Source organism: Orbicella franksi, chromosome 15 (assembly GCF_964199315.1).
Source record: "Orbicella franksi chromosome 15, jaOrbFran1.1, whole genome shotgun sequence".
In the NCBI taxonomy this organism is placed as follows: Eukaryota; Metazoa; Cnidaria; class Anthozoa; order Scleractinia; family Merulinidae; genus Orbicella; species Orbicella franksi.
Window position 1 is genome coordinate 17852706 of NC_138159.1, and position 21174 is coordinate 17873879.

The 21174-nt window shown below is 38.5% G+C and overlaps 3 protein-coding genes across 3 annotated transcripts in view; all 3 read left to right on the plus strand.

Moving 5' to 3' along the window:
* Nucleotides 1–1764: 1764 nt before the first annotated feature.
* Nucleotides 1765–4324, plus strand: LOC145470339 (E3 ubiquitin-protein ligase TRIM45-like). Its single transcript, XM_081454179.1, has one exon. It carries the CDS (start codon nt 1962–1964, stop codon nt 4203–4205), a length of 2244 nt encoding a protein of 747 aa, XP_081310305.1. The 5' UTR covers nt 1765–1961; the 3' UTR covers nt 4206–4324.
* Nucleotides 4325–8080: 3756 nt separating this feature from the next.
* LOC145470177 (E3 ubiquitin-protein ligase TRIM45-like) lies at nt 8081–14187 on the plus strand. The gene has a single exon (XM_081454010.1). The coding sequence runs from the start codon at nt 8264–8266 to the stop codon at nt 10505–10507; it is 2244 nt and encodes a 747-aa protein (XP_081310136.1). The 5' UTR covers nt 8081–8263; the 3' UTR covers nt 10508–14187.
* Nucleotides 14188–16063: 1876 nt separating this feature from the next.
* Nucleotides 16064–21174, plus strand: part of LOC145470376 (1-phosphatidylinositol 4,5-bisphosphate phosphodiesterase beta-4-like) — a 36756-nt gene continuing 31645 nt past the window's right edge. The window contains exons 1-3 of the mRNA XM_081454204.1: nt 16064–16380; nt 16556–16633; nt 16823–16882. Of these exons, the coding sequence (XP_081310330.1) occupies nt 16300–16380; nt 16556–16633; nt 16823–16882 (219 nt within the window). The 5' untranslated portion in view covers nt 16064–16299. The remainder of the gene's footprint in view (nt 16381–16555; nt 16634–16822; nt 16883–21174) is intronic.

Here is a 21174-nt window from a genome sequence, read left to right on the forward strand (position 1 = left end):
TTGACGAACATCCCTCGACTTTATCATAACTTGCGGTCAGCTAATACGAGGTCTGAAACCGAGAAATCTTAGTAAACATTTTGGAGTTCTAGGAAAATTACAGATTGCCTCTTGGCAATAGCGAAAGAAATTCAAGAATTTCGGAATTTTCTCGATTTCTCATAAACTCCGACGCGTGACCACAAGGTGATTTGCAAATAGTTATAAATACAGGAGAACAGGAAAACATCGCCTTCTGAAAAGCTGGGAGTTGATGAGGTGAACAGTATCAGTCGTATGAGGTAAACTGAAAGGTGAAGTCTGCATACGAGCCAAGTGGTCCATCAGGCCGGAGCTTATCCCGGTTTCCGTAGCATGAAGCGACCAGAAGTATTTCTACTCTCCCTTGGATGGGATTCTAGTCCATTGCAGGGTTACGCCTAGCATTAAGTTCGCCGCCACCCATTTGTACACCTGGGTGGAGAGAGGCACTGTAGTAGTATAGTGTCTTGCTTAAGAACACAACACAATGTCCCCAACAAGTACTGTCGTGTGAAGGTCTCCGTAAAAATATATAAACAGAGGGTGGATGTGGTCAGTTTGGACGAGAGTAGGCAGGTTGCAGATGGCATAAAATAATACATAAATTAATCAATTAATTAATTTCAATGCTTCAATTAATTAACTATTTACACGCAAATAAAGTAATGAATAAATATATAAATCAGTAATAGACACACCGGCCGACAGATTATTTTAATCTTAAAAATACTTTCATAGTGTATTAATGATGCGTACGTATAGGTCACGATTAATAGGAGGGAAAAAAATTCTACAGCTCTCTCCAGTCTGTTAAATAAAAACTCGACGTCTGGGTTGGTTAGAACAACGTATTCACAGAAAATACACCATGGGCCTAACTACACAACAAAAATGATTGGATTTCATTGCATCTGACTTAACGTATTTGCTAGTCCAATGTTCCACATATGGTACCTTAGTCTTCCATCGGGCATAACGTTGATTTTTAACTGTTGGTAGCCTGTGTTGCACGCGATCGTTTCCAAAAGCACGCAAAGGAAACGAAACTGCGAGCGAATGCGAAAAAGTAAGGGGGAAGGGGTGGGGCAAAAATGAAAAACGATTCCTTTCCTCTCCACCCCTTCTTCTTTCTCCCCCATTTTTTTCCTCACCCCTCCCCACATCTCCCCATTTATAAGTAACCCCAGGCGAGCTCGTTTGCTCGTGGAAAATGGAAAGGAAACGTCTGCTATTCCGGCTAACTGTAGGTTGCTGTGTGTGTGTGTTCTCTGGCTGCCTGACATTTCTCACTCTTAGGTTATTTCGGGTAACCAGCACCCGTAACATTTTTGTTTTTTTCAGTAATCTATAACATAATAATAAATTATTTCTCACTCTAAGGTGAAATAAAAGTTTTTGCTTGCTTCCTGTTTGTTTTTTCCGTCAGTAAGACGTCTCCTAATATATTCCGAGGGGGTCTCCCCTCATTGTATGTTGTGTCTCGACCTGGGGGGGGGGGGGTTGTACTAAGGTTTCTTTTTGCTGGCTTTGTGCCTCTGTCCTCCTCTGAAAGACGTAATGTGACTGTGGCCAATGAAGGTCCCATCTTAGTCCCTTCGAAAATGTAAATTATGCCATCCAACTTAAATTAGTAAATTCATATTGTGTTTGCGAATCTATGTTCTGCATGGACACTTCGACGAGATCGTCCTATAATGGCTTCCAGTGCCTTGTAGATCTGTCAGCGAAACTGGGGGTGGCTTGGTTGCATTCCTTGGAATCAGAAACCGAAGAACATCTACCAAAACAAAGTTCCTAATTGGTTTGTACAATGAAAGATTATCATAATAAACGGTCAGGATTTTCAGAAAAGCTAAAACAAGCAAGTCACAAGACTTCATTGTTTTGAGCTGTATTCCACCACGAAGACCTTGCTTCGCTCGCTTGTTTCTAAAGACAACATGGATATCAAAACGTTGCTTCATAATCTCCGTGAAGAAGTGTCTTGCTTGGTGTGTTCCGACATATTTGCCAATCCGAAACAGCTGCCATGCTTACACAGTTTCTGTCTGCACTGCTTGAAACAATGGCATAGGACGAGCCATGGCCGCAACACAATCAGATGCCCAAAGTGTCAAGCCGTTAGCAGAATACCCGAAAGTGGCGATCTGAAAGATCTTCCAACCAGTTTTTATCTGAATGGCTTAATTGATGTGTTGGCAATCAAGGAGTGCAGAAAAATCCCAGTAAGATGTGGAAATTGTGACAAAAAAAGTTCTGAAACTTTTTATTGTTTCCAATGTTGCATATTTTATTGTCAAGAATGCATAACTGGACACAACATCATACGAGGCAATAAAGATCACCGTGTTCTGGCGCTCAAAGACTTTCAAGACAAGGACTATGAGGATGTGTTAAAGCGACCAGCTTTTTGCCGTAAGCAAGAGCATACGAAAGAAGAACTGAAATTCTTTTGTAAGAACTGTGAAACGGCAGTTTGCCAAACTTGTGTCCTGTTGGAACACGGAGGTCATACTCTGAACTTAATCCAAGAAGAAGCAGAAAGACAGAAGACTCAGATGAAATCTATGGTTGAAACACAGAGGAACAATTTAAAAGCAAAGAAGAACATCATTCGTCAGCTTGATGAAGACTACGCTAAGCTCGTACAACGAGGCGAAGACGTGAAGAGGGATGTTCAAAACACTGTTGACAGTTTGATTGCCGTCATTGAAGCGAAGAAACAAAATATTTTCACAGCCGTAGAAAACCAAACAAGCAAATCGCTTGAAAGTCTGACAAAGCGTAAGAACAAGGTCGAGGAACAAATAGTAGTCATAGAATCATCGTTAGGAAAGGCTGAGAAACTTTTAACGGCAAGTAACGCTGAAGTTGTACAAGTCAAGATATCATTGGAGATAATCTTCGAAGGAGTTGATCAAGTCGAGCCAACTGATGGTGACCCTGAAGACGTTCTAGTACGTTTAACTTTCGTGGAAAATCAAAAGCTGTTAAACATTGTCAACACCGAAGAAATTGGTTCTTTGGAAATTCTGCAGGAAACAAAAGCTAGTCAGTGCATCGCTGAAGGCAAAGGCCTCGAAGAAGTAACTGTGGGAAGTGAAGCACAATTTGTTCTGACGACAAGAAACGCTCAAGCAAGACTGTGTTACAACAAACATGACCGAGTAACGGTAGAGATCAGGGATGAACAAGGACAAGAATGCGCGACGGAAATACGAATAAATGACAATAAGGATGGAAGCTACAAGGTTAGCTATTCTCCAAACGAACAAGACAGATACAAAGTGACAGTAAAAGTAAACGGAGGACATGTACTCGGAAGTCCTTTCACCGTTAAAGGACAGCTATTTCAGGTCAGACCTGTATTATCTTTTGGAAAAAAAGGTTCGTTTGTCGGAATGTTTAATTTTCCCTGGGGGGTGGCAGTGAATGCCCGGGACGAGATAGCTGTAACTGATTGTGTGAGCCACAGCGTTCAAATCTTCAGCAGTGATGGAAATTCCTTAAGATCCTTTGGTCGGCAAGGTAACAAAAACGGGGAATTTAATTGTCCAAGGGGAATAGCATTTCATAAAAATGGAAATATTTTCGTGGTTGACAGTGATAATTCTAGGATCCAGATTTTCAGTGGGGAGGGTAAATACGTAAGTTCGTTTGGTGGGAAAGGAAGCCTTGATAGTCAGCTCTCTAATCCTTATGGTTTATCTGTAGACAGCGATGGAAATGTTATTGTTGCTGATACAGGTAACAAACTTATTAAGATCTTTTCTTCTCAAGGCAAGTTTCTAATGAAGATAGGTGAGCAGGGCTCTTTTACCTATCCTATCCACTGTGTTCAGTGTGATAGATATCTCATAGTGTCATACCACGGAGAGCAATGTGTGGAAGTTTACGATAGGAATGGAAACTTTCAGTACAAGTTTGGAAAGCGGGGTGGAGAGGACGGGGAGTTTAATAACCCAAGTTGTTTGTCAGTGAACAAGTCAGGACACCTGATGGTCTGTGATTCAGGTAATCATAGAATACAAGTTTTTGAACTAAATGGAAAGTTTGTTGGCAAGTTTGGAACAGAGGGAAGCAATTTAGGAGAGTTCAAATGTCCAAGGTCCGTGGCAGTTCTAAGTAATGGCCGAATTGTTGTGTCTGACACCATTAACAATCGTGTGCAGATGTTTGAGTAAGACATTGCCCTCTCTAACTTAGGACAAGTGTCTTTATTTTTTTGTTAGAGTAATAGGTTTTATATTACTATGTGTGTACAAAACTTATTGTGAAAGAAACTTTTCATATGTACATTGAAACTCAGAAGGGAAACTTTATACTCATACTTAGCTTAAAGCAAAAATGACATTTGCAGTCTATGTAAGTTGTGAAGATGGATGAAAATATTCGTGAGTTCAAATCGAATTTGTGACAAGTGTTCATTGTTCCAAAGTGTTTAGTGTTCCCAGTGCTATTATTTTAATTAAACTAGTATATTTGCTTCAGACACCAGAACTATATTTTCTCTTTCAAGGATATAAGGCATCATGACATTTATACTAAATTTGTGCAATGTTGATTTTGTTGCAGTTTTCACTAGGTGAGGCGGATAATTATAATGACAAGTAATCTTTGATAAGGATTGTGCTTGATTGGTCAATTAACTGATAAACAAAATTTCTCAACATGCTTGTCTAGTAAGTGAAAAAACTATGCATGGGAAAAATTTTTTGATTTTAATTGTTATATATAGATGTATCTCTACCGTATGTTAGCTCTAGTGTATTGCAGCTCTGGTGTATATTGGCTTATTTTTATATAACATTGTAGTTAGATTTTTTGACCGAAAAACCCAGATAGAGAGTTGTTTTAAATGTAAGATTGTATATATAGTAATATCGATACTACAGGTCTGTTTATATATTGCTGAAGTTTCAGCTAAGACTGGTGTGACATATGATTGTGTTGTAATATGGTGTATTTTCAGCGTGAAAACATGTTTTTTTGAATAAGAAATAAAATTAATTAATTTGTGTAAAAATTAGTGTTACTTCATTTTGCGTTTGTGGTTTGTATCGACTGACAACTCAGTATCAAAGTCAATAGAAACCGAGAGTGAGCTGTTTAATCGTAAAAGCATAACCTACTGACCTGGGGAGGGCCGGGGCAGAAGACCCCCGAAATTTGCGTATCTGAATCATCCAACAAAAAGCCCCTGCCTACTGACTGATCTATCATGCACACAAGAAAATAATTTTTAGTGCAGAAACTACATAAAGGGGCACAGCTTAAGCCATTTTTAAAGACTGACCAGCTCCCACTGTCTCAGTCTGTATCGATCTTTACGAGACCCTTGTGTAGCCAATCACGTTGCGTGTTTACCTAATAGTGGATCAGGTAGGTAGGTAACGTCTGCATACAAGTCAAGTGGCCCATCAGGTCAGAGCTTAGCCCGGTTTTAGTAGCATGAAGCGACTAGGAGTATTTCTACTCCCCCCTCCTATTGGGATGCTAGTCCATCGCAGGGTTACCCCAGCATTAATTTCGCCGGTACCCATTTATACACGTGGCTGGAGAGAGGCACTTTCAGAGTAAAGTGTCTTGCCCAAGAACACAGACCCAGACCGCTCGATCCGGAAACGAGCGCACTAACCATGAGGCCACTGTGCCTCCCACAATATCGTCCATATAAACTGGATCAGGGGTTACGCTAATTATCCTTAATTTTAGTTACATCAATAACTTGCTGTGTCTATTGTTTTTCTAAAAATAACATGTGAGGAAAACCGTTCCACCTTTCATTGAAGCGTGTAAATAGTTTCTATCTGCTTGTACTGGTGTAATTTTTATGTGAATTTTTTAATGATGAAAGTTCTTTCCATTTGGCGGGAAATTTTATTACGTCACCGAATATGCACGCAACCAAGTAGATCATAGTTGCTTGGCGCAACCCGTTCCCAGGCCCTTGTTATTTGGGCTCGTTGCCTGCTGGGTCTCGCCTTGCCTACAGGGCAATTTTGTCGATGTGACACGGTTTTTTTCCTTCTTGAGTAGATTGTTGGCATGAATCTATAACATCCAGCCACTACTAATGTGGTTTTCCGTTTTCAAATGTAATCTAGGAATTTAAGGTTTAATCTTGGGTGAAAAGCTTTCAAAGAAAAATATACTTATCTATTTGGCATTTGGGGTTCCTTCGAAGAAATAGTTTCAGAAAACCGCTGTGATTTCCGTTTTAAGTGGTATCTTTTAGAGGTCAAACAAGCTTTAGCCACGCCCAGTTTAATTCACATTTTCGACGAACATCCCTCGACTTTTTTCATAGCATGCGATCAGCTAATACGAGGTCTGGAACCGAGAGATCTTAGTAAACCTTTTGGAGTTCTGGGAAAATTACAGATTGCCTCTTGGCAATTGCCACTTTAACTTTCTCGGTAAGCGAAAGAAATTCAAGAATTTCGGGATTTTCTCGATTTCTCATAAACTCCGACGCTTGACCACGAGGTGATTCCCACTAAAATACAGGAGGACAGGAAAACATCGCCTTCTGAAAAGCTGGGTGTTAATGAGGTGAACAGTATCAGTCGTATGAGGTAAACTGAAAGGTAAAGTCTGCATACGAGCCAAGTGGTCCATCAGGTCGGAACTTATCCTGGTTTCTGTAGCATGAAGTGACCAGGAGTATTTCTACTCTCCCTTGGGTTTGATCCTTGTCCTTTTCAGGGTTTCCCCCAGAGTGAAGTTCGCCGTCACCCATTTGTACACCTGGGTGGAGTGAGGTACTGTGTGAGTAGAGTGTCTTGCCCAAGAACACAACGTAATGTCTCCCAGAAGGATAGCCGTAAACAGAAGGTGGACGTGGTCATGTGAAAAAAAGTGGGCAGATTGCTAATGGCATAAAATAATACATAAATTAATCAATGAATTAATTAATTTCAATAACTAAATAAATTAACTATTTTCACGCATGTAAAGTGATGAATAAATATATAAATCAGTAATAGACACACCGGCCGACGAATTATTTTAATTTCAAAATACTTTCATAGTGTATTAATGATGTGTACGAATAAGTTACAATTAATGCGGAGGAAAAACAATTCTACAGCTCTGTCCAGTCTGTTTAATAAAAACTCGGCGTCTGGGTTGGTTACAACAAAGTATTCACCAAAATTCAAGATGGGCCTAATAGCACAACAAAAATGGTTGGATTTCACTGCATCTGATTTAACTAATTTGCGAGTTCAACGTTTCACATATGGTACCTCCGCCCTCCATCGGGCATAACTTTGATTTTAACTGTTGGTAGCCTGTGCTGCAGGCGATCATTTCCAAAAGCACGCAAAGTAAACGAAACTGCGAGCGAATGCGAAACAATAAGAGGAAGGGGATGGGGCAGAAAATGGAAAACGATTCCTTTCTTCTCCATCCCCTCTTCTTTTTCCCCCATTTTTTTTTCTCACCCCTCCCCACATCTCCCTATTTATAGCTCACCCCAGGCAAGCTCGTTTGCTCGTGGAAAATGGAAAGAAAACGTCTGCTATTCAGGCTAACTGTAGGTTTCTGTCTGTGTGTGTTCTCTGCCTGCCTGGCATTTTTAACTCTCAGGTCATTTCGGGTAGCCAGCACCCGTAACATTTTTGTTTTGTATTTTTAATAATCTATAGTATAGTGATAAATTGTTTCTCACTCTGGGGTGAAATAAAAGTTTTTGCTTCCTTCCTATTTGTCTTTTCCGTCAGTAAGATGCCTCCTAATATACCCCGAGGGGGTCTCCTTTCATTGTATGTTGAAGCTCGACCTGGGGGGTGGTACGTAGGTTCCCTTTTGCTGGCTATGTGCCTCTGTCCTCCTCTGCAAAACGAAATGTGACTATGGCCAATTAAAGTCCCATCTTAGTCACAATGTAAATTATGCCATCCAACTTAAATTAGAATTAGTAAATTCATTATGTTTGTGAATCTATGTTCTGCATGGACACTTTGACGAGATCTTCCTAAAATAGCTTTCAGTGCATGGCTTTTGTAGACTAGTCTGTGAGCGAAACTGGGTGTAGCTTGGTTGCATTCCATGGAATCAGAAACCGAAGAACATCTATCAAAAACAAAGTTCCTGATTGGTTTGTACAATGAAAAAGATTATCAGAATAAACAGTTAGGATTCTTAGAAAAGCTAAAATAAGAAAGTCACAAGACTTCATTGTTGGGAGTTGTATTCCACCACGAAGACCTTGCTTTACTCGTTTGTTTCAGACCACATGGATATCAAAACTTTGCTCCATAATCTCCGTGAAGAAGTGTCTTGCTCGGTGTGTTCCGACATATTTACCGATCCAAAACATCTGCCATGCTTACACAGTTACTGTCTACACTGCTTGAAACAATGGCATAGGACGAGCCATGGCTGCGACACCATCAGATGCCCGAAATGTCAAGCCGTTAGCAGAATACCTGAAAGTGGCGATCTGAAAGATCTTCCAACCAGTTTTTATCTCAATGGCTTGATTGATGTGTTGGCAATCAAGGAATGCAAAAAGAGCCCAGTTAGATGTGGAAATTGTGACAAAAAAAGCCCCGAGACTTGTTACTGTTTCCAATGTTGCATATTCTATTGTCAAGAGTGCGTAACTGGACACAACATCATGCGAAGCAATAAAGATCACCGTGTTCTGGCGCTTAAAGACTTTCAAGACAAGGACTATGAGGATGTGTTAAAGCGACCAGCTTTTTGCCATAAGCAAGGGCATACGAAAGAAGAACTGAAATTCTTTTGCAAGAACTGTGAAACGGCAGTTTGCCAAACTTGTGTCCTCTTGGAACACGGAGGTCATACTCTGAACTTAATCCAAGAAGAAGCAGAAAGACAGAAGATTCACATGAAATCCATAATTGAAACACAGAGGAACAATTTAAAAGCAAAGAAGAACATCATTCGTCAGCTTGATGAAGACTACGCTAAGCTCATACAACGAGGCGAAGACGTGAAGAGAGATGTTCAAAACACTGTTGACAATTTGATTGCCGTCATTGAAGCGAAGACACAAAATATTTTTTCAGCCGTGGAAAACCAAACAAGCAAATCGCTTGAAAGGCTGACAAAGCGTAAGAACAAGATCGAGGAACAAATAGTAGTCATAGAATCATCGCTAGAAAAGGCTGAAAAACTTTTAACGGCGAGTAACGCTGAAGTTGTACAAGTCAAGAAATCATTGGAGATAATCTTCGAAGGAGTTGATCAAGTCGAGCCAACTGATGGTGACCCTGAAGACGTTCTAGTACGTTTGACTTTCGTGGAAAATCAAAAGCTGTTAAACATTGTCAACACCGAAGAAATTGTTTCTTTGGAAATTCTGCACCAAACAAAAGCTAGTCAGTGCATCGCTGAAGGCAAAGGACTCGAAGAAGGAACTCTTGGAAGTGAAGCACAATTTGTCCTGACGACAAGAAACGCTCAAGCAAGACAGTGTTACAACAAACATGACCGTGTAACGGTAGAGATCAGGAATGAACAAGGACGAGAATGCGCGACGGAAGTACGAATAAATGACAATAAGGATGGAAGCTACAAGGTTAGGTATTCTCCAAAAGAACAAGGCAGATACAAAGTGACTGTAAAAGTAAACGGAGGACATGTTCTCGGAAGTCCTTTTACTATTAAAGGACAGCTATTTCAGGTAAGACCTGTTTTATCTTTCGGGAAAAAAGGCTCCTCCGTCGGAATGTTTGACTGTCCCTGGGGAGTGGCAGTGAATGCCAGGGACGAGATAGCTGTAGCTGATCGTTTTAACCACAGAGTTCAAATCTTCAGCAGTGATGGAAATTACTTAAGATCCTTTGGTCGGCTAGGAAGCAAAAACGGGGAATTTGCATATCCAAGGGGAATAGCATTTCATAAAACTGGAAATATTTTCGTGGTTGACAGTCGTAATTCTAGGATCCAAATTTTCAGTGGGGAGGGTAAGTACGTAAGTTCGTTTGGCGGGGAAGGAAGCCTTGATAGACAGCTCTCTAGGCCTTGTGGTTTATCTGTAGACAGTGATGGAAATGTTATTGTTGCTGATGCAGGTAACAAACTTATTAAGATCTTTTCTTCTCAAGGCAAGTTTCTAATGAAGATAGGTGAGCAGGGCTCTTTTACTTATCCTATCCATTGCGTTCAGTGTGATAGATATCTCATAGCGTTAGACTCCAGTGAACATTGTATGAAAGTTTACGACAGGAATGGAAACTTTCAGTACAAGTTTGGAAAGCGGGGTGGAGGGGACGGGGAGTTTAATAACCCAAGTTGTTTGTCAGTGAACAAGTCAGGACACCTGATGATCTGTGATTCAGTTAATGATAGAATACAAGTTTTTGAACTAAATGGAAAGTTTGTTGGCAAGTTTGGAACAGAGGGCCGTAATTTAGGAGAGTTCGAATATCCAATGTCTGTAGCAGTTCTAAGTAATGGCCGAATTGTTGTGTGTGAATGCAATAACCATCGTATACAGGTGTTTCAGTGAGACGTTGCCCTCTCTCTTATGAAATAAGTGTCATTATTTGTTCTGTTGGAGCATTAGGTTTAAGAACGCAAAATATTACTGTTGTTAAATTTACATTGAAAGTTAGGAGGAAAATTTTACACTTAGCTTGAAGCAAAAATGACATTTGCGCTTTATTTGTAAGTTGCGAAGATGAATGAAAATATTTGCAGCAAATTCAAATTGAATTTGTGACAAGTGTTCATTATTCCAAAGTGTTTCCTTCAGACACAAGAACTTTATTTTCTCTTTCAAGGATAATATTAAATTTTGTTGCAGTTTTCACTAGGTGATAATTATTATGACAATCAATCTTTGATAAGGATTGCGTTTGATAAGTCAGTATTCTCAGTATGCTTGCAGTATGCTCAGTATTATTCTTAGTCAGTATTCTCAGTATGCTTGTATTAAGAAAGTGGCAAAAACTATGCATGAGAAAAATTTTTGATTTTAATTTTTATATACAAATGTATCTCTAGTGTATGTTAGCTCTAACGTATTGTAGCTCTGGTGTAATTTTTATTGGCTTATTTTTATATAATATTGTAGTTAGATTGTTTGACTGAAAAGCACAGATTGGGAGTTGATGTAAACGTAAGGTGGTATACATAGTAATATCGATACTACAGGTCTGTTTATATATTGCTGAAGTTTCAGCTAAGACTGGTGTGACATAGGATTGTATTGTGATATGGTGTATTTTAAGCATGAAAACATGTTATCTTCAATAGGAAATAAAACTAATTAATTTGTGTAAAAATTAGGGTTACTTTACTTTGAGTTTGTGGTTTGTATCGACTGACAACTCAGTATCAAAGTCAATAGAAACCGAGAGTGAGCTGTTTAATTGTAAAAGCATAACTTACTGACCCAGGGAGGGCCGGAGCAGAAGACTCCCGAAATTTGCGTATCTGAATCATCCAACAAAAAGCCCCTGCCTACTGCCTGATCTATCACGCACACAAAAAAAATAACTTTTATTGCAGAAACTACATAAAGACGCGAAGCTGAAGCCATTTTAAAAGATTGAGCAGCTCCCAGTGCCATCTATATATTTACATTTATAAGGCCCTTGCGTAGCGAATCACGTTGCGTGTTTGCCTAGTAGTTGAACGGGTAGGTAGGTAGCGTCTGCAATAATGAAAGTTCTTTCCATTTGACGCGAAATTTTATTACGTCACCGAATATGCGAGCAACCAAGTAGATCATAGTCTCTTGGCGCAACCCGTTATTTGGGCTCATTGCCTGCTGGGTCTCACCTTGCTTACAGGGCAATTTTTTCGATGTGAGACGGTTTTTTTCCTTCTTAAGTAGATTGTTCGCATGAATCTATAACATCCAGCTACTACTAATGTGGTTTTCCGTTTTTAATATATAGGAATTTGATGTTTAATTTTGGCTAAAGTGCTTTCGAAGAAAACTATATTTATACATCTTGCATAATAAGCCGCTTAACTTTACTCCCCTTTCTTGCTCTTTCGTGCTTCGTATTCAACAACAAGAACAACAAAAACAACATCCTTTATTTATACGCGGTGGGTTTTAAAGCTTATATAGCTTATGGGGCCGATGCAAAAAATGTTAAAAGGATAATAAATTCGCAAGAGCTTTATTGTTCCACCGGGGTGGGGGATGGGGAAAGACTTCTTTCTCATTCAGACCCGTCGTGGGAGGGGGGGGGGGGGTGGGAAGAGAGGACGGTATTCTTCTTTGATCATAGCTAAGTTTCCAAACATAAAATTAAGATTTTGGGGATTGGTTAAGTTTCTTTCTGTGTCGGCAGGAATAGCGCATCTCCTCGAAATTGTCATACAGCAATGAAAGTTAAATGTGGTGTAGGAAAACTCCGAAAATCTATGTAAAGCAGCACATATTTTTCCTGTTCATAAATGTCTGAGCGAAATAACTTCCTTTCAAAAGAAAAGGTTTTTCTTTTCATCCGTTCCTGCAGTTGTATAACGTATGCAGCAATAAAACATTCGTGGATCAACAGTTGAAAACTAGGAAAAGAGCAAACAGGTGTCCAGAAATTTGTAATCAAGAACTCTAGAGTAAATCCACAGTCACTAACCGATGAGGAGCACCGCATATTTTAATTTGTAAACCTATATCAGTAGAATACTTGAGAGTCCGTGCACATTACGCCGGCGAAATTTGAAAACGCAGTTTTATTTCTACGGTTAGGCCTACCGTCCGTACTAATCGGTCACGAAAACGGAGCTTTTCGAAAGCGATGGCGATATTCAGGTAATTTCCCTAACCGCTTTTTCGGCAAACACAAATCCAAAATGACCTGTGATTGTTGTGTTTTTAATTTCCTCCGGCGTAATGTGGACGGAAAACATTTGTAGGTTTTCATAGTGAAACTTTCGTTTTCAAATTCCCTGGGTGTACTGTGGACGAGGCCTGAGATAATAAGTTTTAAACTCCAATTAAGATGGTGTATATGTTTTGGTGAGGAGATAAACAAAACGGAGACAAGTTAAAAACAAAACTTGAAAAATAACGGTAAAATACTGTTTACAATTGTTTCTGATTATTCAGTTTGTATAAACCCTTCTGAAACTGTTGAAAACTTTGAGAGCTAAAATCTTAAACTGAAATTAAATTTTACAAATTGACAATTTTGAACATCTAAAAAATTGTTGATGACTGGAATCATTAAAATATTTTTTTTCCGTTTATTCACTGCAGTCAACATGTTTCTTGTTTTCAAATTCAACATCATTTTCGCCCGTGCTTGGCCAATCACTGTCCGTAGCAGATGACAATTCAACAGTCTTACTATTAACTAGTTGGCTAGTCACAGCCTTAAATATTGTGTTTTTCCCACAAAATACTCGTTTACCGATATTTTAATCGCAACATCACGAATTTTAAAACGCCTTATCAAGTATCAATCACGGACTATCACCATGGGAACAAGACGATAAGAAAGCTAATATATAAGGGCTAGACCACTGGACTAATGATTGGCGGGAGGTGGGGGGGAGGGGGTGGAATTAGGGTCGAAATGCCCCTTAAAATATCGAGCCGGTGCTTCAGATTAGAAAATGATATCAAACTTAGCGGTTGCGAAGAAAATAGACTCTTGCCGGGATCCAAAAAAAGATCTGGAGGCCTGTAAAGGGGAAAAATATCGAGCAGCTTTAATTCATACAGTCCCCTCTCCATCAGTAATCTAATCACCTTATGGCTTTCCTTGTTATTTCAGTCTTAGTCGTCATGTTTGTTATCTTCTCGTGCTTAGCCAATCAAAAACCAAGTCACGTAGCCTTAACAGCTAAACCTTTAGCTTTCGCTATCCTTGGCGCTTTGAAACGTTTTCAGCGAACAACCTGCTCAGTGTCTGCCAGTCAGGTGTCAACACCTGGACGTCTGTCCGGCAGAAAATAGAGATGGGAAACTTCTCGTGCAAAGAGTTCCTTCCTTTAATTTCCTCCTTTACTTACCCTGGGAATCGCCATTTCCCGGCCGAGACGATACTGATATTATACTTATGTTATTCGACCTGTTCTCGAAGCGTACACAGCACCGAAAACAAAAAAACCGCTGCTTGTATTTGCATTTGCAATTATTTTCTCAATTATGTCGCAGTCAACTTTTGCAAATAATTATATAATTGTATGCCAACTTCGTCATTGCACGCCATTTTGTTTATCTTCCAGCCCAAAGACTACTCCAAAATTTTGTCCAAACAGCACGTAGTGTTAAATTTTGAGGGCAGACCCTTTTGTTATGCCGGAATATAAATGCTTCTGTTGTTGATCTCGAAATTTGCCCTAAAACTTTGGTTTCGCAGAGTGCATGTTAGGAAAAGAAAAATATCGCATAAATTGAGTGATATCAATTCATATAGATTTGCTGATAAAGATTTTAACACGGCATACATTATTCAGTTATATTGCCTGTGTTTCGGGCTTTTGAAAGTCAGAATTGTTTCAGAGCCATCTGTTACTAAAGTAAAAACTGTTGTTATCTTGGCAGTTTCTGTTCCGTCCGGTGCGAAAGTCAGAAATCGCCTCGTGCTACCCCTACCCGAGGTTTATCCGGTTTGTGCGCTGATAAAGGGGTTTTCCCATTAGAGGCTAGCGCCTAACTTTCCCCCAGCATTTTGAAGCATTGACTTAACATTTCGCCAGTGATCATTTATATGTTCCGGGGGGGGGGGGAGTTCTGAGGGTATGCACTGTGAGAGCCAAGTGGTTTATCTCGATGACAGATCACAATAACCCGCAACTAACGATCAAACTCGGATCGCTCCTAATCCGGAATTATTGCAATGCTGGACTATGAAATCTTTTCAAATCTTAATTTTTCAAATGGGCACTTCCAGTCCTCCTTGATCGAAGCCCAGTTCAACTGTGAGTTCACAAAAGACTCAATGTATACACTTTTAGTTTCCAACCATGTGAACACAGCTGGAATTTCTATAGCTTTATTTTCAGACTGGGTTTGTCTGTAAGCTTGTTCATATTAATAAGAAAGGGTCGCTGGAAATGTAAATTACACTTAAAGAATATTGAGTTTTTTTATTGGAGTGATATATATAGTTACTTTCCAATGATGAGACTACAGCTGGAATTTCTATCGCTCAGTTTTCCGTCTTGGCCGTTTGTCTAAGCTTGTTTATATTTTATGACAAGGAGTTGCTGGAAATGCAAATTACAGTTATATTACATTTTATTAGAGTCCTATTCGAGTTACAGATCACCTACATCGAAAATCTTTCCATCCTCGATGTAGGTTTTTGTGTACCAAATTGATCACCGATTCCGTCTGACTGATCTTTTTCTTTTCTCATCATTTACAATATCGGCGTAGTCATTTGTATTTATCAGTGTTTGAAATCCTATTAAATCCTGTGCCATACAGTCAAGAGAATTAGCTTCCTTTAAAAATATTCAAATTTGTTACTTGAAGTAAAATACCACTACGATATTACAAAAAATTGAATCTCCGAATTTTCTTCTTGGTACACACATTTTAAGTTTTTGGGCAAGTAAATTATTTCCAAAGAAAACACCTTGCTCCCTCGAATTAAAAAGACACAAAATTGGGGAAACTTGAACAAGATGTTATGACATTCCTTCTCTGGTGTTTATAATTTTCTGCTTTTTGCTTAGATGCAATTGATTTCCGCTTTAGATTATAGGTTCTGTAAATTCATATACCTTAAAAAGAAGGTGAGAAATTGTTTTTTGTTCCGAAAAAAAATCATAGTTGGTTTCCGTTCCTGGGTTTCCTCAAGTTTCCGTTGTGAACCGCTGCTGTGTTTTGCGAATATTCTTTCGAGTATTCTAAAACTATGCTCTTAAATGTACTCCCAGGAATTGTCTTGTGAGTTATGACAATTCTTTTATTTTTTTCTTTATTAACAACCAGAGTTCTTTTGTAAAACAACTGACTGTTTGGCTTGATCAAAGACATTCCTCGCGTAACGAAAAGGGCAGCTGTCTTCATAGGCGGCGAAAGGCTGTGAATTGATTGACAGGCTTACCACTCTTGTGATTGGTCGTTGAGACGGAAGGCGCAGATTCTTCTGTAACGCAAGAAAACAAGAGTGGTCTTGGTTCGTGTTTAGTTCGGTTAGCTGTGGTTCTTTCGTAACTCAGTTCTTGACATGACGATACAATAACAGGCTTATCAGAGGTCAGCGTAAAAGAGACAAGAGAGTATGATTTTACGTCGAAAAAGAGCACTTTAAAGCATCTTTGGGCTATGTGTTATGTCGTCTCAGCGATCTCTCAAATGCGGGTTTTCGCGTAAGTGGTATGGCGACTCCTCGGATCTCCTGGGACGTGTTCGTCCCTAGTTTGCTTCAAAGTGGGACGCTATTAACAAGATGGGAAGAGGTAAATAGATCGCTCAGCGTGTTTAACTCGTACACGATTCTGTGTGGTGAAAAAAGTCAAAGAATCAGTTTATGTGGTGAAGCTTCACAAGTGCATTTCACACTAGGGATCTCGTACCTTTCACTAGCAATGGTGTTTATTAAAGTTCTGAAGTTTGAGCTCTTTCGTTTCCCAGGAGTCCAACGCGAGTCAAGGACTGTTTTTCAGTGTCGACAAATATGGATTCTTTTTGGCCTGGAGAGAAGACGACAAGGTTGGTCAAATAATTGTTTGTTCACTTGCTACAGCCGTTTTGAAAAATTCCGCGAGCCGGCTGTGCCGAGGAATGATGGCCTTTGGCGCGCGACATAATGTTTTGGGAAATCCTTACTTGTGTCAATGAAATATTTAAGATTCTTGCCCGATACTCTGGTTACCTCACCTTCTTTTCTTAACACAATAGGAAGCGAATTGTCTGGATCTATGCTATGTTAGCGAAGTTAGGCCAGGAGGTGTTCCGAAGGTAGGTATTTTTATCTAACTTCGTTCAAATATTGCTTTGTCGGCAAATTGGAATAGATCGTGGGTCGTGGCGGAGTGGAAAGTTTAGTGCAATTAAGATAATTGTTTTATTTTTTTCCTTCAAAGCCGTTGAGAAATTATTGTAATGCACACCGCTTCAGTCTTACCTGTAGTTGTGGTTGTGAGAGAGAAAGTGAGAAAGAGATATATAGCAAAACATGTGTACATAATTTTCATTTTGTGAAGCGTCCGGGTTCGTTTACCTATCATGCACGGTAGATGTGTTTGTATGTTTGCATGTTTGCATCGTCTTTATCGTTTAGTCAGTTTGTGGTTTTCTTGCTTTAATATCGAGCTGTCAGAGCGGTTAGGTACCGATAGTATGGGTTACTTTCTTATGATGGCGTGTGGAACAGAAGTTTTGAGATTGAACTCACACCAGTCAACGACTTTAGTTCTCTCGGATAAATCTCGTTCTGGAAATGAATTCATTTTATTCTTTTGTTATTGAAAATTTCTCTAACCGCGATTGTAGCTTTTTGACAGAGATAGTCCCGTGTTAAATGAAAACTTTCGTGTTTGGTATCGTAGGAATTCAACGTGAAGAGCAACAGAGCTCGCGACACCTTTGTTTACATTTCAGAATTCGGAAACCCTCGAATAATTACTGTGCATTCGTACAGGTTTAAGCTGTTTTTGTGCTACGTTTTACTCGAACCTGCGGAAAATGCAAGAGGGGAATATTCTGTGTTGTTTACAAAACATTTATGGCTGCGAACAAGTGAAGTTTTGATTTTTCACGTTCGCAATATCAAGTGTATATTCTATTGCCAGAAAGTAAAATACTTCGAAAGGCTGTCCTGAATCCTGTTACTAATATGGCTTCTGTAACCAAACGATTTATATTTCGCCTGGATTAACTTTAAGTACTGGATTGAAAAAACAAAATTAGAAAATGAATCTCGAAAAATAATGCAAAAGGTGATATGCCCGGTTTTTCATGTTGTGTTTATGATTCTGTTTGTCGTAAGCCAGAAATTAATGATTTAAATTGCTGAGTAACTGAAGGTTGTACATGTGGCGAAATCTCTCTCGCGTAGGTACATATCAAATAATAAAAAATACCTTCTTATTCGCCGTCGATTGTCACATGCGGCATTTAAATATCAAGATTTTGATGTTTTCGTGAATACCTGTCAAGTTTTGTATGCGATTTGTGTTTGAACTGAACATTTTGAGCCACTTTCCGAAAGCTTTAAATATAAACAAAAGAGAATTTTAATATCAACTCAGGAAGGTTTTCACGAAAAAAAAAATCATGAATTGATTGAGGGCCATCTAGGTCGCCCATTTTCGATGGATAATTAATTTTCAAGGGCTTTATTTTCGTTCATAAAATTAACGATCGGCGATAAAAATGTAAAATTTTACTTAACTCGCTTTCCAATTGCTGTGCTGTTTACCATCTGAGTAAATTCATTACGTGAACATTGAGCTAGTTATACCAAGAAATATGATAAGGAAAATCAATTGTAATTGACAGGTGAGTGCATTTAGAAACTCTTGACTTTTCACATGAATTTCAAGTATTCCCACTAATTTGCAAATTGTTGCTTTGGTATAACTTTCCCAGGAAGCTACCTTGTTTACTGAATAGCAAATTAAGCAACACATATGTTGAGAAAGGTTTTTAAGCAAAGTTTTACTAGACTTTGAACTGGTAGATTAGGCAATGAATTAAAAAAAATAATTTATTTTCCTTTTTATCGTTTACCCCCTAAACTGCTGTTTATGCCTCTTTGGATGATCAAAAGATCATTCTTGGATAGTCATCTTAAAAACAAATGTTTATGCAAGATGTAACCAGCCTTTTACTTGACTGTACAAATTGTTATATTGGCTTTAGATTTGTTCGTATGTTATAACCATATTTTCGAAAATCAAACATAAGGAAAAAGAAAAAAAAAAAATTAAATTTGTATGCAAATAGTACTGAATTAAAATTATCTTTTATCTTGTATATGGTATTAACCACACATTAGATAATATAAAATTGATTGTGACCATGAAACTTGTTTAACTACGGGCAGCCCAAATGCACAATACAAATTGAAGTAATTAATAATTTATTTGAACGTTGCGAGTAGGGTGTGGCTCTTTGAAGTAAGCGATGTTGTGTTACAATGCTGACTGATGTGAATTTGAGTGCTCTATAAGACATTGTATGGAGTTCGAAATAACGATAAATTCAAATGCATATAAAGGATAGATTTGTCCTACTTTCAATAAAATGAAGAAAGTGTACTCACCTAGTTTGTTATCTGGAGCCCATTTGATCAATCTTGCTGTTTTTAGCAGATTTTGCCATTTGAGTTTTAACCTAAACCTCTGAAAACCTCATTGTCAATGGCTTACATAAGTACCATGGGAGAAGTGGAGTGGTTTCTTGTTTGGTGGGATTCTGGATTAAGTAAGACCCATTACTCTCACAACGCTTCTCTCCAAAGGCCAGGTATTTAAGTGAGTGACATGTAAGGCAGGGGTAGTCTGACAAAGTGCTAAATGTATTACCTGTTTTCTTATAATAACTTCTTTGTAATCCGATATATGATTTTTCTTTACTGAATTTTCGGTGGCCTCTGTGCACCTTCATCAGAGTTGCAAAAGTTCATTATTGCTTGCCCTACAATCCTGCCCTTGCTGTCATTTTATTGATTTTTAAATCAATGGCAAGTAAGCGTGAGGGAGCGGTTTCCTCTCATTGATAGTGGCATTGTTTAAAGTTATTACCTGTCATTGACTAGCATGTCAGCCAAGGCAGGTAGCACAAAGAAAGTCATAACTGATAGCCCAGTTTCTTGGAACATTTTTGGAGGACCTTTAAATCACAGATGTGATGTAAGAGGTGAAATTTTTGGGGGCTAGCGAGAATGACTTTTAGACTAATGCGTCATACTAAGTTATGTGACTAACGCAAGTACATCATGGTTATGTGTCGTCTTTGAAGAGAGCAAACCAAGGAAAGCAAAGGAAAGCAGCAATTTTAAACGTTGTGAGAAATATGGTTTTTTGGAGGACATTTCAACCATTTGACACTGGTGTCAACAGATCTCCAGCAAAAAGAGTCCTCCATAGTTAAGGTCTGTTTCAGACCTGGTCCCATCTATTTGAAGGCTGCATAAGGTTAGGTTCACCAGATAAATTGCTATCCAGTGGATAAGTGTTAGGAAAATACACCAGGCTATCTGTTGGATAGTGATTTATCTGGTGGATAGCATAATCCACCTTCCAAACAATCCAAGTACCCCAGGAGGTTTAAATTATTATAGCCCAGGGTAACCTTATACGTTAATATAAGATCTGAATGTGATGTCAAGGGTTTTAGGAGTGTTAAGGGTGCTTTTCCATTAAAGCTGTTTTCACCCTCAGTATGAACTTGTTAAATAAGTTCAGATCATTGCTTCTACTCTTAAGCGTTGTTTCTTTAAATTGAATCATGTTTATGTGCATCACTGTAGAAAGATCAAAGAACAATTTTCTGGAGAATGTAATGAGGAAGTGTCCTGTATGTTGTATAATTGCCGCACTTCCTTTCAACAGTTGTTTAGAACTTTAAATTGGATATTTTTTCTATTACATTATTTTTGAAAGATCATGGAATGATAAAAGCTAAGAAGTCTGATTGTAGCTGTTCTTGTTAATCCATGCATCTACAAATACATGTAAGATGTACAAAATGCACTTACAAGTGTGTCTGTATCTTCTACTGAATGTGAAAATTTGGGTGTCAAATTAAGTCTGGAAGCAATATATGATGGCTGCAGGTCCTTTTCATCAGAGTTAATGCTGCTATGCTCAATGTACATTGCATCTGAAGTAGTAAAATGCATTAAATGTATTGCGATGAATGGAATTTCCACAACAACAGCAGTTCTGTTTTTGAATTTTCATCCTGGCTTATTTTATATGTAGAATGCTGTTATTGGAGTCTGTTGTTATGGAATGTTATTAACCTGAAACTTAAATTTATATCATATGGTTATTTTATTCAAAGATTTTAGAGACTGAAATGTGTTGTTATGGAGACATGTTAATCTGATACTTTAATTTATATGATATCAATGGTTATTAGATTTTAGTGACTGAAACATGTTGTTATGGAGACGTATTAATCTGACCTGCGACCTGATATTATTATACTAGCACGTTTAAGCAAAATATGCTAATTTAAGCTGCAAAAAAAATTATAGCAATTAGTATTTTCTGGTACAAAGAAACTAAATTCTAGATTTT